Source organism: Hakea prostrata, chromosome 11, assembly GCF_041222555.1.
Source record: "Hakea prostrata isolate BN-2017 chromosome 11, UWA_Hpros_2, whole genome shotgun sequence".
NCBI classification, from domain to species: Eukaryota; Viridiplantae; Streptophyta; class Magnoliopsida; order Proteales; family Proteaceae; genus Hakea; species Hakea prostrata.
In genome coordinates this window covers 8133450-8150875 of record NC_142610.1, presented here as the reverse complement: position 1 = coordinate 8150875, position 17426 = coordinate 8133450, and the positions used below count along the sequence as shown (strand labels likewise).

Genomic DNA, 17426 nt, shown 5'->3' with positions numbered 1-17426 from the left:
AAATTCAAACTTATTCAAACTTTTGTGTTCTCTTATTTTATGTATCAAGTTGTCAACCATAAGGATAACCATGCACATTGGTTTTTTTTATTTTTGTATATCTTTCTAAGACTAGCAGTTCAGTTCTAGAAGCTCTCATCCCTGAACCTGATTCTATAAATACCAGTGAAATCATCCTCGGTTCTCATCATCTGCACCACTCACAGAAAACCAGATATCCTTTGAGGTTCCATATATATCACATTCTAAAAAATGGGAGTGACCACTATCAACAATGAGTTCAACGGCCCAATCCCACCTGGAAGGATTTTCAAGGCTGCAATCGTCGATGCACAAAACTTACTTCCCAAGATCCTTCGTGACAAGATTAAAAGCATTGAAATTCAAGGAGATGGTGCTGCTGGTTCCATCAAACAGATCAACTTGGCTGATGGTTTGTCCTTTCTCTCTTTTCTAGCTACTTTATCTTTGTTCATTCTATACTGAATCATTGAGGAGTAACAATAAGCATAGATGGCCATTTTCCCTTCATCAAGCACCAGATCGAAGAAGTTGATGAACTGAACTTCAAGTGCAAGTTTACGTTGATTGAAGCAGCGGTAATTGGAGAGAAGATTGAAAAGGTGGTTGATACTGTTCAGTTCCTGCCCTCTGCAAATGGGGGATCCATTATCAAGACTACTTAGGAGTTTCACACCATTGGTGACTTCACAATGGGTGAAGAAGAAATTGAGATGGGTAAGGAAATGGCCACTGGGACATTCAAGTTGGTGGTTGAGTATCTCTGCAACAACCCAAATGCTTATGTTTAAGAGCCCTTTTAGTTTGATCGAAAATAATATCAAGAAGTCATTCATTGTGTGCGTGGGTTTTGATTTTTATGGTGTAGAAATTGGAGCCGTGGGATGAGATGTGTTAAGGAATAATGGTTATACTGTAATAAAGGAGCATTTTCTTTATAGGAACTGCAAAGTATTGGCTTAACTCCTGTCTCTTTTGGGACAGAAAGTCTGGCCAAACTTCACTCCATTGTCGATAGAATTTTCTGCTTCAGGCATTATGAGCTCTACTCAACATTCATGAATAGCATTTTGTGTCTTTGCTTGTAAGAGTAAAAGTGAAATTATTAACACTACCTTTGAGTTACTCAATATTAATGTCATTTTAGAATAAATCAAATATGAGACGAATGCCTTACTATTAGTAAATCTTTTTAAATTAGTGAGTCTAGATCCTCTTCACCTATCTATCCATACTCACATGAGTGGGGTCTACCCATATTAGGTGAGGTCTTGTGGGTCTCACACTCATGTGAGTATGAGTGTATAAATAGAAAGGCAAATCGGGTGGAGAATATCTCTACTATAAACTAGTGATATATGCAAGTTAACTTGTTTGAAAGGCAAAATTTTCCATCTTTGTTTTTGGGTAAACTATTTTCCTTTACATTTAAAGCTAAGAATTCCCCCTCCCCCTCTTGGTAAATAGCAAAACTTGCAAAATAGAACACGGTCTTGCACGAAACATAAGTATGTTTTTTATAATGTTTCCATTTTGGGATACCAATAGTCTTGTAAAATCCGTTATTATAGGGTAATGTTTTTTGTTTGAGGATTGAGCTTTTAATAAACCAGTTCTACAAATATATCTCGATAGGGCCCATAATATAAAAAAAAATCTTGTTTTAAAGCAAGTGCATAAGACAAGAAAACAAGATGGAAGGAGTTTGTAAGTAAATGTGGGGGGTTAATGTGTTTCTTTTTCCCAGTAAACATTATTATGATTAATCCGTCATGCAAAAGCCGCTTTTCAAACCATTTTTCTTGTCTAGTCTGTTTTGAAGAATACATAAATGAACCCTTTTAACAAAAGTCTACCTCACATGTTCTGTTGTTATTTAAGAACCAAGTCTCAGACCGTTATCAAACGCACCAAAACTTCCTAACCTTGGTCCTAAAAACTCATCGAACGCCTTTATTTCCTTCAAACTTAAGAAAATAATAATAATAATAATAATAATAATAACATAAAAAACTAAAAATAAAATTACTATAGCATTGATGGGTTGGGGAATAAATAGAATTTCTTTTTTGCTAACAAAAGGAAAATGAGTTGATAGGTCTCCTCCAACTAGGATGCAATTACAATATTAGTAAATAATAAGTAACAAAAATTTTATTATAAATAAAAATAATATAATAATAAAAAATGTTACATGGTCCTCCTGTAGGACCGGGAGACAAGATGCACCAGCTCCCCCACATAGAGATTCTAGCCCATTCCAAAGCCTTTCCTGGGGGCAGGAACCCTTAACGACTTGTCCAAGTTTGAAACTGGACTATAAGTCTATTCCCATATTGCCTCAGATAATAGCATCATTGAATCTCTACCTACATGGACCAGTTACCCACACAACCGGATGCCTTGGCTTCTAGCTAGGCAAATGTTTAATAGGTACCATTATTATATAAAGAGAAAATATATCATGGGATATGCAATGTGGGGCTAAGCAGGCAACGCGAAAGTGCAATTGGAAGCAAATCTCAACCCTTTCACTGGTTTCTCTTCACTCTAGCAAAAAATAATTCTTGTGCAGAGATTGAACATAACGGAAGAAGAAGATGATATCAAGCAAGACATCAGTCCAGCATCTCTCCTCTAGAATTTGTCCTCCTCTGGTGCTCCATCTCAAATTCGTCTCAGTCTGCTCCTCTCTCAAAATCATTTTTCTGTGGGGCTGGTATCTTCCTTTTATAGAATGGTTGGTTCCCAAACTAGATGGAAAAGGAAGCTTAAGGTTAACTGGCATTACAATCAAACTTTCCTAAGATACAATCTACCTCATATAAGAAAACTACTTGGCTTAGCAAGAGGAAAACCTAGAAACTGTTGGATTCCTTGAAAATCCTAGCCAAACCTGACCATGGCACTTCATACATCCTTGGGTTGGGTGGTTCATACTTAGGGTAGGACTCCCTTAAGGTGGTGTCCCAACTTGCTTCCCTATCTTTGACTGAATCCTTCTCAATTGCCCATAATGCCTCCAAAAAATTCTGTTGGTAAGAAGTAAGACTCTTCTACAAACTCTCTTCCATATTTAAGCTATCAAAGAGCACAGATAAATTAGTCCAAATTAGAATAGGATATGAAAAATAATGAATTATCCTAATTATAGAAATTCAAAGAGGAAGTGCCTGGTATTCATTTGCATGCACTACTAGGGTAAGAATGGCACAAAATAGATACGAACTGGCCTATAACCAAAAACTTGTGTTGTAGTCGCAAGTGTACAAGGTCACCCAAGTAATATAATAATAAGAGGGATACCATTCACATGAAGATCGAATTGAGTTAATCACGTATTAACTTCCAAGTTCCAATACACTTATAAATATCTAGTCGATCAAATTGTTGAGAATTAATTTAAATCAAACTACTGATTATGCTAAAAAAACACGAAAGAAGTGAATCAACTGAAAGAGACTACAGGCTAAACTTTGCCAAGCATGTCATGAATTATTAGTCCCCAGGTACTAGGAGAGGATGTTTGTTGCTCAGATCCAAAGCATAGTAAAGAGTTGGAAAACCATTAGGTGCGTGACTGGTGAATGAAGTTAGGAAGTTGAGGAGCTCAATTTGTACCTTAATACCATTGAAGGACACAAAGCCAATGAAAATTACTTAAACATTCATGACCATTAAGTAGGAATTAACCCAATATTACATGCTTCCAAGGAAACTTATAGGCACACAACATAGTAGGTGTGATATCTTTCAAGATTCAACATCAAGCAACAACTAGAGCAATTCTTCTGATCACTAGCAACCATTGGGAGTTGCAATAGCAAGAAGAGGAGCTTGAAGATGTGTTGTGATCCCCGAACACTCTGTCATGTCTAAATCCTTGCTACTTACTCCTTCAGGCAATGTCCAATCAAAGCTGTGCAAAATATTTGCTAGGGCAAGTTCATTAATAGAAACTGCAAATTGAGTGCCAGGACACCCTCTCCTACCTGCTCCAAACGGAATCAATTGAAAGTCTTGGCCTTTGAAATCAATATTCCTAGAAGTAGCATTCAAGAATCTCTTTGGTTGGAACTGTTTTACTTCTTCCCAATAACTTGGATCCTGTCCTATCGCGTATGCGTTGATGATCACAGTCGTCTTTGCTGGAATATCATACTCTTGTATTTTTACATCCTCCATGGATTCTCGTGGTATCAATAATGGAACTGGTGGATGCAATCTTACTGACTCCTTGATTACTGACTTCAGATATTGCATTTGCTCTAATTCATCCTCAGTAATGTGTGTTTTATCTTTCCCAATTTTCCTCACTTCATCCTGTACTTCTTTCATGATTTCTGGCTGTCTTAGGAGCTCTGCCATTGCCCATTCTATAACTGTATAAGTGGTATCTGTCCCAGCAGCAAACATGTCCTACAAGAAATACACGAGGCAATCAAGATGTAAACAAAATTACATGAAAACTATAAGAAAAGGAGGGAAAGAAGTAGATATATGCGCAAGTGAAAAATCCCAGACATATGAAGGTGCTTACTTCAAATAGTTGATTATATAAGATATAGAACACATTTTATTTAATTAGATTTTATTTATAGAATCATCTGGTTTTGTTACTCAACTCATAAAATTAGATTAAATTGCATATACAACAGTTTGCAAACTATTCTATTTACACCCCTTAATGATTTTCCTATTACATGTATCTGTCTACGCCTGATACTGTTAGTGTCAAATAGAAAAACGATTCATTTACTCTTATTGAAACTTCTTATTGATGGAGGAAAACTTTGGAAATGTACCTAAAAAATAACTAGATGCACAATGCCACGCATAAAATTCTTTAACTTCTCACTTCAATATAAAGGAAATTAGGTAGTCCACACCTTCATTGTTAGAAGTGAATAAGGCAATAGTGTAACTATCCCAAATATATTCCATACATCTAGTGAAGTAAAGGAGGGTAATATATGGGAATTTTAAAAACACAATAGGTTCTAGGAAATTACTTAACCCCATTATTTTATCACTGGGATACTATTATATACTTCTTTTAAGCCCACTTCAGCAAATAAATTGTCAGAAAGAATTCTATTGTCTAGCTAGTGGGCAAGACATAAATTGTCAGAAATCCTCTTTGACTTTCAGCCCTAACACTCCTAGTAAGCTCAAGAGGTGGTTTTCTAAAATACTAAAGATTCCCTATGGAGATGGCCCAAAAAAATATTTGGGGTTACCTGTGGAATTTGGATTGGTTAAGAAGGATTTGTTTAGAGAGGTGGAGGAAAAGACTCAGGGTAGAATCCAAGGGTGGAAGAGCAAGCTTATTTCTCATGCTGGTAAAGAAGTAATGGTGAAATCAGTTGCCTTGAGTAGTTTAAATTATGCTGCATCACATTTTAAGCTGCCAATTTCTTATCACAATAGACTAAAAAGTGCCATCACTCAGTTTTATTGGGGCAATAATGAACCGGATCGGAAGATTTGTTGGGGTTCATGGAGAAGAATGAGTAGATCCAAAGAAAGAGGTGGGTTGGGGTTTAGAGACCCAGAACTTCAAAACAAAGCTTTCTTAGGCAAGCTTGCATGGAGATTATGGTCTCAACCTTCTTCTCACTGGGCTGCTTTCTTTAAACAAATCTATTATCCTCACTGTAATTTCTTTGAAGCTAAATTGACCTCTAATCCCTCTTGGGCTTGGAGGGGGATCATTGAAGGAAGGAAAGTCCTAAATGATGGCATCTTGTGGAGGATTGGAGTAGGGAACAAAGTAAGGATTTGGGAGGATAAGTGGTTACCAAAAAATCCAGGTTTCAAGCTTCTTCATCCTGCGGTTAGATCTAATCAACTTATATGGGTGGCTGATTTGATTGATCAAAATAACCGAGTTTGGAGAGAGGATTTGATCAGGAGTTATTTTCATCTTGATGATGTTGTAGCTATACTCAACATAAAGCTTGCTTTGTTTCCTGGGGAAGACAAGATGATTTGGGGATATACCAATAATGGTACTTTCTCAATAAAATCAGCATATCATATGTTATGTGATTTGAGAGACAAGGAAATTTCACACTTTAGTGTTGCTGAGCTTCAACAGATGCAAGTTCCTAAGGAAGTATGGAAGTCAGTTTGGCAATGTAAAGTTCCTCCCAAACTCCAAACTTTCATTTGGAGGGCTCTCTCAGGTGGTTTAGCTAGTGCTGTAGCTTTAAGAAACAGGCAATTGCTGAATGATGCTAGCTGTCCTAGATGTGGTGTGGCTGAGGAAATGTTGAACATATTCTCTTTCATTGTTCTATAGCTAAAGTTGTTTGGCACTCCTCCCCCTCTTGGGTATAAAGTTCCTCACTCTAATGTCTCTCTCTCAGGTTTTATTCAAGATTGGAGTAAAGTTGGGAAGGATAAACAAGAAGTTCACAAAATCTCTTGTATTGCAACCTTCATTTGTTGGGAGTTATGGCAAGCCCGAAATAGGCTGATTTTTGAAGGAGACAAATCATTTCCTGGCCGTATAGTTCAGCAAGCTTTAAAAGAAGTCAAGGCTCATAAAGAGGCTATTCGAGTGGTTGAGGTGAAGGCTGACCTTGCTGCTGCTATGAGTAACTCAAACCTATCTTGGATGCCTCCCCCTAAAGGAGTTATGAAGCTAAATTCAGATGTTGCCCTCAAAGACAACAGAGGAGGTTTGGGTTATATTTTGAAAGATCACAAGGGAGTTTCTTCATGTGCAGTCTCTGTCCCTTACTCCTTTTCTACACCTCTTGAGGAAGAAGCTTTAGGAATTCGTGAGGCTCTTCTAGATGCAGCTGCGAAGGGGTTTGATCATATAATGGTGGAGAGTGATTGTCAACAATTGATCAATGCTCTTAATTCTAAAGTCCCTACTTCTGTTGATATTTTGAATATTGTAGAGGATATCATCCACCTTTCTTCTTATTTTATGGATTGTAGTTTTCACTTTGTTCCAGGGGATGCAACACTGTTGCTCATTCTCTAGCTGGGAAGGTAGATACCTTAACAGGGAGAACTAACTGGCCAAATTCCACTACTTGGTTGTTGGATCTTTGTAATTCTGACACCTTGTCATTTCCCTGTTCTTTGAAATGAATGTTGGTTAACCAAATAAAGAAAGGGATACTATTATTTTTATATATATATATATAGAAACATAAGGGATGTAAATGTATAGAAAAATATTAAAGAGACGTAAATGTAATGGTTTACAAATTAAACCTAGGGTGTGTATATGTAAGTTGCTCTTGAACTCATTCGACTAAAATATTCTACACAATACTAGTATAGACAAGACATTGATAAGAAGCATCAACGTACATGAACTTATAGAATTATAGATTTAATTATGTCACAGTAGTAGCAGCCTCCCATGTAGCGTGGTAAGACCAAGGAGGTCTTAATTAGTTCAAACCTCCTTCGTTCACATCTTCCGCAACCCTTTTGAGTCTAAATCTTTTTTCTATTATGATAAAAATACATGTTCTGCTAACACATCTCCACCACACAATAGCGGTGAAGCCTATCTCTCTCATACCATGGGCCTCTCTCAACCCCTACTTCCACCCTGCCCTCCTTACCAAATAAAATAAAATAAAATCTAATGAAAAAACTTACCAGAATTATAGCTTTAATGTGGGCCCTCTCAATGGCAATTCCAGCACTCTCATCCTTTTGAACCCCAAGCAAGAAATCCACGAAGTCTTGGCCTTCACCATCAGTACCACAACAGCAACACCTATCCTTTCCTCTCTGAAATTGAATATGATCATCTATTACTCGATCAAGAAAAGAATCTATTTCTCTGAAGTTCTTCTGCACCCTTGCATCCAACCCACTGATATGATTCACCCAACCAAGCCATGGTATGAAGTCCTTTACATTGAAAACACCCAAGAGAGTGGTGAATTCACGAATCATCTCACCAAATCTCTTCCCTTCCACATCTCCACCATACTTCCTTCCTAGTGCTACCCTACAAATTATGTCATTAGTTAGAGATTCAAGTGTCTTACTAAGATTTACCAAGGAAGGTGATGAAGACGAGCATGAAAGTCTTATTTTCTCAATCAGAAGCGCCACTTCTTCTTCCCTCACTGACCGGAAAGATTGAACCCGCTTACTGCTTAAAAGCCGAAGAACACATATCCTACGTGCTTGTCGCCAGTACTCGCCGTAGGGTGCGAAGGCAAGGTCCTTGTGATCGTACAACAATCTCTTACTGATGCTTGAGTCAGGTCTGCTAGAGAAGATGAGATCATGGGTTTTCATGATCTCGCAAGCAAGATCTGCAGATGAGACTATAAGGGTTGGTTTGCTGCCGAAGTGCAACAGCATGAGAGGGCCATGGCGTTGAGCCAACGCAAATAGTGATCGATGAGGTAAGGAGCCTAGTTGATGGAGGTTTCCCATTATAGGAAGTTTTGAAGGAGAAGGTGGCAATTTAGGTTTCCTTTTCCTGGATCTGTTGATGAAGTGGATCAGAAAGCAAAACAGAAGGAAGGAGATGGCATGAACTAAGAAACCTTGATGTTCTAATGTTGGCAGCATTTTCCTAGAGATGTTCTATTCTCTTCTGGTTCAAAACTGAAGATGATAATTGATGAATGTGCTATTTAATCTAGTCCATATTGAAGGTGGGGATCATGGTAAAGTTTTTATCACATTCAGTGGATAGAGATTATTGACTTTTGCTCGGGCACTTGTCACTCGAATTGTCTCATATTTTCCAATACATGGTTGCTTGTTTGTTTAGAATTGAACAACCGAGTTACAGACCATTCTGTTCAAAGTTCAGAAAGGAATTGAAGTAACTTTGAGTAAAAAAAAATAATAATAAATAAATCGTTAGTAATGTTAAATTTCTAAAAAAAGTCTAATGTTTTCACCTATAAGTACAAGGTTAGAGTTTGAATTTTCAACGACCAAGAGTGAATCATTGCTCTATATTTAAATTATATGTATGGAGTTTTCTAGGGACTAGAGGTAAAGTGTCACGTTATATTTAAATTGTATAAAATAACGAGCATCATGTAGAACACTCAAAGTATGCATAATTGCGATAAATCTTAGTTATAACAAAAAGAGAAATAAGTTGCCGACAAAGTTAAGCATTAAAAAAGACAAAGGACAAAAGATCCTTAAAGCTGCCAATAAACATTTAAGTGTGTTTTCCATAATTGATTCAGAAATAAGATTTCGATAAGGATAATTTCTTTTCTGTCTCAATTGTCTCTGATAGAAGCTTTGAGCAGGACCTGGAGGGGGTTGTAGAAAGCACTAGTAGTTGGACTTTTAGTTAATATGCTTAGAAATTTGCTTGACAATAGCACAATGGTTTGCAACATGGAGGATACTGTAGCAATGGGAAATAGAGGTTAACTCATACTTTTATGATAACCGGGAGCTTCCAGCTTGGTTTCTCATAGTAGTTATTGGGTATATAGATTTTGACAAGAATAACATCTGGGGTGAATTCAACGTTAGGGGTTATGCATGGGATTCACGATAAAGTTTGACCTAAGACCAAGAGATCAAGATCCAGGGTAACCAATGTTGATTGATGAGGTAATAGGTAGCAGTACTCTTTTTTTTTTTCCTTTTTAATTCTTTTTATCTTGTAAGTGCAAGGGATAGTTTTAGTTATTTTACAAATTAATTTTACACTTCTTAACAAGACTAGTTGTTATGGGACTCTTACATAATTTATTGTAGGAAGAGGATGCAACATTAGTTTAGGTTATACTAAAAGGACCTACATGTAAAAAAAATTAATTTGCAGGTCTAAAATGGGGAATTTTCACTTAGTGGATGTGGGACCACTTGGTTTAAAATATTGGATTTTCAGCTACTTGGTAGATGGAAATTTCAACGCACCTTAAGGGGGGATTGTAAAAACTACTTATGTTTCCCAATTTTCATGAGTAGTTGTAATTTCTTACTCATGGTCTTAGGGCTTGTTTGGTTACATGAGTCTGGAGATTTCAAATCTATAGATTTCAAGTCTATGGAGTTATAATTTATAAAATTAGATGTTTGGTTGTGGAATGAAATTTGTGGATTTATCCTAAAAAATTATTTGATCGACATGATTTTTGTGAATGTAAAAATGTATAGCTTTTTGGAAATCTCTGGATTCCACCCCTTACCCATAAATCTACAAATCCGTTTGTCTCTAGATTTCATGAATCTGGATTTTACAACCACGGTGGTTCGATGCCGGGATTTGAAATCTCTAGATTCATGTAACCAAACAAGCCCTTAGGTAAGTGGTGGCTTCATGGTGGCAATTTTTGATTGTTGTCCTTTTCTAGGTCGGAGACAAAGATGCATCAGCACCAACTCTCGAAGCCTTTTCTAGCACATCCCAAAGCATCAGACTATAAGTCTCTTCATTAAAGACTTGGGCTTCACTCGATCCTTTTCGATGTGGGACTAAACAGGCAAAGCAAAGTGATATTATTTATATACATTTTAAATATACCATTCGAAAGAGTTGATTGTACTCATGACTTCTTCACCATAAGACATTGGCCATTGCATAATAACTGAGCAACCCATTGATTGTAATATATCGAATCGTTTAATCATCTCAATTTCAATAGCCCATTTCATTTCCTAGTTAAATTATAAATTGATAACATATGGATATGAATAATCTCACCAGTAATCTCAGGAGGTCGGTTTAGCTGTTAAAAAATCAACCCCTCAGATAAAAATGTACCTTGAGAATGTAGTTGAAATGCGTCTAAACTGATATAGATGAATTTCAGATCTAAAAAAATAATTCTACCGACAAATTAAGTTTTGCAATTTCTTGTAAGAGACAAAAGAACATCGATCAAATTCATGAGAGGAGGGAATGATTAAGCGAAGGTATATACAAAGACTATAAAAGTCTAGCTTTTACATGCAGTCCGTTGAAATATAAGGTGTGTACATACACTTGTTTAGAAAGTCATGAACCACCTGGTGATTGCTTGTGAGATTGCAATGAGAGGAAGAGCTTGAAGTCGAATGGTGTGGGTAATAGGTAATCCACAAGCAGCAATTGATAATCGAATAGTTTATCAATTAGGATGGTATCCGAGTACTTGATAAATTTTTGAATGCGAATTCAGAAACCATTTATAAATTTCCCTCCAATATCATATTCGAGCAGGATAGTCTATTTGCTAAATGAAATTCGGAGATAGTGGCTCTTTTAGAGTTCTTTGCATGCCTTCATAAATGATAACCATATTTTTCTTTGGTCGTTTGATAATGAGTTTTCATTTTTTTTAATACATGGAAATTTACATCTTCACCTTAGGAGGGCATCTTGGTAATTATAACCAAGAGGTGCTTGAAATTTCCGAGCTTAACTTCATGACATGGATGATAACTGTGGCATTTGATAGGTAGTTGGTGATTCAATTTGTTCTGCAATTCTATGAAAAAGATAGGAAAAGTGTGTGTAAAACCTAGTTTGAACGATGAGTAAAGATAATCTCTAGCCGTTTCAGTAATGGGAGTCCTCACTTCTGAGTGTTCTCGCTAAAATATATTGTGAGTTAGTTAGATCAGACCAACACTGGTTTATATTTTTCAGATCAGAGCTTTGTCATCCAACATTCTTTCAAGTTCCATATCACATTCTTGATCAAAATGGGAGTAACCACTGTTAACAACGAGTTCAATTGCCCAATCCCACCTGCACGAATTTTCAAGGCTGCAATCGTTGATGCCCACAACTTACTTCCCAAGGTCCTTCCTGACAAGATTAAAAGCATTGAAATTCAAGGAGATGGTGGTGTTGGTTCCGTCAAACAGATCAACTTCGCTGAAGGTTTTTCTTGTTTTAATTCAACTTGAACTTTCTCTCTATGTTGAATCAACTGGATTGATAACAACAACAATATTTCATGGAGTACAAACTGACAAATTTTCTTTGTTGTATAGATGGCCTTTTCCCTTCATCAAGCATCGGATTGAAGAAGTCGATGAACAAAACTTCAAGTGCAAGTAATTTACACTGATTGAAGGAGCTGTAATTGGAGAAAATATTGAAAAGGTTGTTGATACTGTTCAGTTCCTGCCTTCCGCGGATGGGGGATCAATTATTAAAACTACTTCGGAGTTTTACATAATTGGTGACTTCACAATGGGTGAAGAAGAAATTGAGATGGGTAAGGAAATGGCAACTGGGACATTCAAGTTGGTGGTAGAGTATCTCTGCAACAACCCAAATGTCTATGCTTAAGAGCCTCCTCTAGTTTGCTTAGAAATAATATCAAGAAGTCATTCTTTATGTGTGTGTTGGTCTCTCTTGGTGTGGAACTAAATGTTATACAGGATTAGAGGTGTTAAAGGAATAATGGTTATGCTATAATAAAGGAGCATTTTCTTTGGAGGTATGTAAAGTATTGGATAACTCCCATGTCTTTCAGGTCTAAAGCTTGGCCGAAATTTAAGTATGTACATGGTAATGTGCTGTTATTTGATAGCAATTGTTGCGTAAATCATTTTTCAATTGGCCCATAATCTAAAAATCTTGTTTTTCCAAAAAAGACATGGGGCATTAGGCAATAAGGGAGGTGGGGGAAGGAAGGAATTGGTCTCAAGAGAGCTTTACTATCATGACCATTTTGTCGAATTTACCAACAGGGACATGTTCTGCAAAACCCATTTATTTTTGTAGATGTACCGGCAAAACCCATTTATTTTTCTCACTAGTTCCTTGTTAAAGATCAAAAGAACAATAGAACACAATACCTACCTCCTATGCAAGTCAGAATTGATCTCCAAGATTCCAATAAGACTGTTACTAAACACATCTTAAGCTTCGCAACTTTGGGCTGAAAGTTTATTGAATGTGCATATTTCTTTCGAAATTAATACCAAGTAATAATGACACCAAAAAGCAAGAAAATAGGGGTAGATTGGTCATTTTACCATAATGAGGGTAATATGGACATTTTACTCCTTAATTAATAAAATCTTGAATAAAAGATGATGAATGTACAACTTGAAATTTTAAGAGTGTGCAATCTATCATTTAGGGCACTAAAGTGTATAACATAGAGTTTAAACCTCACTAAAGCATGCATATTATTTGACAAGTAAAAGGTTTGGCACCATTGGATGAATAATATATTTATGTACCATTAATATGGTTTTCTAGCAGTTTTGATATTGTCTTTTTAGTCTTGATTTTATCTTCTTTTTATTAGTTTTGATATCTTTAAAATATTGTTAAAGTGGAAATGGGAGCAATGTGGATGTTGTACCACATTGTTTCGTTCAAATTTTTTGTAATTCTACCATTTTACCCCTAGTTAAATATTAATACTATACATGTTCATTAATGGTATCGGCATAAATAAAAATCAATAATATATGGTAATAAATCATAAACAACCCCTGACCTGTTTGTGAATTTTTATTTAAATTGAATTATTTTATTGAAAATATGAGTCATAAATTGTACCAAATATTTCTATTTATATTTATAGACCAAATAATATTCATAAATTTAAGCTATACCAAAGATAGCCTAAAGTCTCTTCATCAATGATTTAGAATATTTCATCATTTAGTCCTCTTCAATGTGGGACTAAATAGGTAAGTAAAAAGTGAAATTCGAAGAGATTCTCAACAAGTCAACTACCCTCTTGCCGGATTCTTTTATGCTCTTACAACCACCCATGATACAATTTGTCTAGTCCCACGATCCTTTCTATCATTTTGGCCACTAGATGAATGCCATGTGGATCAATCTATATTGTTAGATTCTTTTTCCTCTTCTTTATGGATATGAGATTCATGTGGACTAGCTTGGATGCATCTCGACTATATCTTCAGAGTAACTATTTACATTTAATTTAAATATACCATCAGAGAAAGTTGAATGTACCCATGAGTTCACGATTTCTTCACTAAGAGGCATTGGTCACTGCATGCAAATTGAGCAACCCTTTGATGGTCTAATGTTGAATCTTTTAATCCTCTCGAGTTTAATAGCCCATTTCATCTTCTGGTTAGAATCTAAATTGATAACATATAGATATGAATAATCTGACCAGTAATCTCAAGGGGTTGACTTAGTTGGTAAAAAAAACAACGCCTCATAGGCTCATAGTATGAAGCAAAAAGTTCGAATCTCTTTGGAGCCAAGGGCGTAGCCCGCTATGTATTTAAATTATATATAAAATGGTGCCTTGAGAATGTAGTCAAGGTACATGTAAGCTAAACTTGATGAATCTCGGATCTTAAAAAGCAAAATAATTTAACCGATAAATTAGGCTTTCATTACTTCTTGTAATTTAGAGACAAAAAAGCATCAATCAAATTCATGAGAAAAGGAAATAATTAAGCGAAGGTACCATAAAAGTCTAGCTTTTACATCCACTCCATAAAAATAATAATAATAATAATAATAAAGGTGTTTACATACACCTGTTCGGAAACTCATGAACCGCAAGGTAATCGCTTGTGAGATTGCGTGGAGAGGAAAATCTAGTAGTCAAATGATGTGGGTAATAGTGAATCAACAAGTAGTAATTGATAACCAAATAGTTTATCAGTATGGATAACATCAGGATATCTAATAAATTTTAGAATGCAAATGCAAAAATCATTTATAAATCCCTCAAAAAAAAAAATTATACATATTCAATGAAGGAAGAAATTTCTAAGGCGATTCAATCATTCAATAACAACAAAGTTTTTTTCTCCAAATAAGACATTTGATAATTTTTATGTTCATTTGAAGTATGAAGTTTTTCATGTATAAAAGGTCGCATTCCTATAAGCCGACTTAGGTGAATATGACTGATAGTAATGGGACTTGTTTCTTCTAATAATTCCACCGGGATCAAATCAACATGATTTTGACTTACTGTGAAAATTTTTCCAAACGACTTGAAATTTGATGTCATTTCAATAGATCTTAACTTAACGGATGCCATCACAAAATTAACGCCGCAGGTATGGCAAGACGAGGACTGAAATTGAGCCAAGAACTCGGTCTCAAAACCTTGTACTTTTGGTTTGAGGCCGAGTTATTGGCTCAGTTTCAATCTAGTCTTCTCATATGGGTGTGTGCATTCGCTAAACAACCTGAAATGTCCAAAATGAATAGATTAACTACACCCCCAAAGGAAGAAAATAATTTAAGAGAAAGAAGAAGAAGATGGAAGAAGCAGGTTCTTTAGCTTACACTTCCATCTCTAGAATCTGTCTTGCAGTGTGAAGCATCCTCTTGTACCGCGGTTGTTTCTCCTCTTCTTGGTTAGATGGAACTCGACTTCCTCCCCTAACATAACCTTAATTTGCCGGTGTTGTTAGGTGAAGGAATCAGATCGACTCTCTCTTTCTTTCTTTTTCTCTCTCTAGAACTCTCTCTCCCTTTCCTCACGACTTCCTCTCTCTCCCCATATGTGTTTATATAGACGACACATCTCTCTACCTCTATGCCCGCTGGATTTCAGAGAGAGGTAGTGTGCATAAACCTGGTGGTGCCTCTGGTCCCCACTGTTTCATGTACGTCACGTGAATTCTATTAAATTCCAGCAGCTCAAAACATGGTTCGGATCCTTTTAAAGAAAAACCATTTATGCTTCACTTAAATTGCTTACGCACATGGTATTTATGGCCATAAATATACTGCTAGATCCGCATATTCTAGCAGTAATGTTAGACGCTCATACTTGGAAACTCAAATTGATAGACTTAGAGGATTATGCGGATCGTGCTTGTGCGGTGCGACTGATGTGGTGGTGCTTGTGGATTTCATTAAATTCCAGGTGCTCAAAATACCATGTGCGTAAGCAATTTAAGTGAAGCATAAATGGTTTTTCTTTAAAAGGATCCGAACCATGTTTTGAGCTGCTGGAATTTAATAGAATTCACGTGACGTACATTAAACAGTGGGGACCGAGGGCACCACCAGGTTTATGCACGCTACTTCTCTCTGAAATCCAGCGGGCATAGAGGTAGAGAGATGTGTCGTCTATATAAACACATATGGGGAGAGAGAGGAAGTCGTGAGGAATGGAGAGAGAGTTCTAGAGAGAGAAAAAGAAAGAAAGAGAGAGTCGATCTGATTCCTTCACCTGACAACACTGGCAAATTAAGGTTATGTTAGGGGAGGAAGTCCAGTTCCATCTGACCAAGAAGAGGAGAAACAACCGCGGTACAAGAGGATGCTTCACACTGCAAGACAGATTCTAGAGATGGAAGTGTAAGCTAAAGAACCTGCTTCTTCCATCTTCTTCTTCTTTCTCTTCAATTATTTTCTTCCTTTGGGGGTGTAGTTAATCTATTCATTTTGGACATTTCAGGTTGTTTAGCGAATGTACACACCCGGATGACAAGACTAGATTGAAACTGAGCCAATAACTCGGCCTCAAACCAGAAGTACAACGTTTTGAGACCGAGTTCTTGGCTCAGTTTCAGTCCTCGTCTTGCCATACCTGTGGCGTTAATTTTGCGATGGCATGCGTTAAGTTTCGACTTATCTGTGATACTTACTTCCTAGCTGGATCTTCACTGCAACGGTAAGGTTGATTGACCGAAACACATAAGAGTCTATTTGGTTACATGATATATGAAATGAAAGGGATTTCAAATCTATGAATTTCAAATTTATGGATTCATGGCTGGTCTCAAATCTATTAAAAAATTCGATATTTGAAATTTATTGTTTGCTTAGTCTCAACCTCTAAGAAATCCATAGAACTCTAAGAAATTCGATATTTGAAATTTATTGTTTGCTTAGGCTCAAATCTGTCGAATTTCTTAGAGTTCTATCGGTTTACTCTTGATCCACAAATTTCATCCATTTTATACTTAGGGTGGAGTCCACGGATGTCATTCAATACCCAAGAATGGCTTAATTTATGTTTTCAGGCAAAAAAGTGATTCATGAATCCATGATATTTTACAACCAAACAAGTATAAATCTATAAAATTATAATTAAAAATCAAATTATAAGGTAATATTTGTATCTCTTCCTTAAAAACCAAATCATAAGGTAATATTTTTGTATCTCCATCTACTATAGTTACTATCTTAATAAATAAATAATAAAGAAGAAGAAAGAAAGAAAAACCAAAACCCCTACAATTTCGGCAACATTTTGGGATTTTGCCATCCAACGAAACCCTAATTCTTGCCAAAAAATTGCACCTTAATTAAAAGTGATTCTCGAAAAGCCCAGGATCACTACTCCGTCTGGGGAAAACAATGGGATCCTTTGACGGTTTCTGACCTCATAAATTGGGGTGGGGTTTTCTAGATAAATATTAAAATTTGGCTAAATTGTCGCTAAACGAGAACGAGTGAAGGGCTTCGCTGAAAGCTCATTGAATCTTACTGTTAAATTTATTGAATTAAATCTGAATTGTTC

General features: G+C 36.2%; 1 protein-coding gene and 2 pseudogenes across 1 annotated transcript; 2 read left to right on the top strand and 1 right to left on the bottom strand.

The window, feature by feature from the left end:
* Window positions 1-252: 252 nt before the first annotated feature.
* On the top strand, window positions 253-812 carry LOC148999890 (major strawberry allergen Fra a 1.07 pseudogene; annotated as a pseudogene).
* Window positions 813-3700: 2888 nt separating this feature from the next.
* LOC148999889 (cytochrome P450 736A117-like) lies at window positions 3701-8642 on the bottom strand. The gene is made up of 2 exons (XM_089140268.1): window positions 7654-8642; window positions 3701-4440 (listed from the first exon to the last, which is right to left on the bottom strand). Exons 1-2 carry the CDS (start codon window positions 8584-8586, stop codon window positions 3820-3822), a joined length of 1554 nt encoding a protein of 517 aa, XP_088996394.1. The 5' UTR covers window positions 8587-8642; the 3' UTR covers window positions 3701-3819.
* A 3040-nt stretch (window positions 8643-11682) lies between these two features.
* Window positions 11683-12277, top strand: LOC148999888 (major allergen Pru ar 1-like; annotated as a pseudogene).
* Window positions 12278-17426: the final 5149 nt, after the last annotated feature.

Bases quoted from the DNA above. Each gene is read 5' to 3' on its own strand.
- LOC148999889 (XM_089140268.1), bottom strand. From the start codon at position 8,586: ATGCTGCCAACATTAGAACATCAAGGTTTCTTAGTTCATGCCATCTCC. The intron at 4,441-7,653 runs GTAAGTTTTTTC...TATTTCTTGTAG, and splicing joins ACATTAAAGCTATAATTCTG to GACATGTTTGCTGCTGGGAC.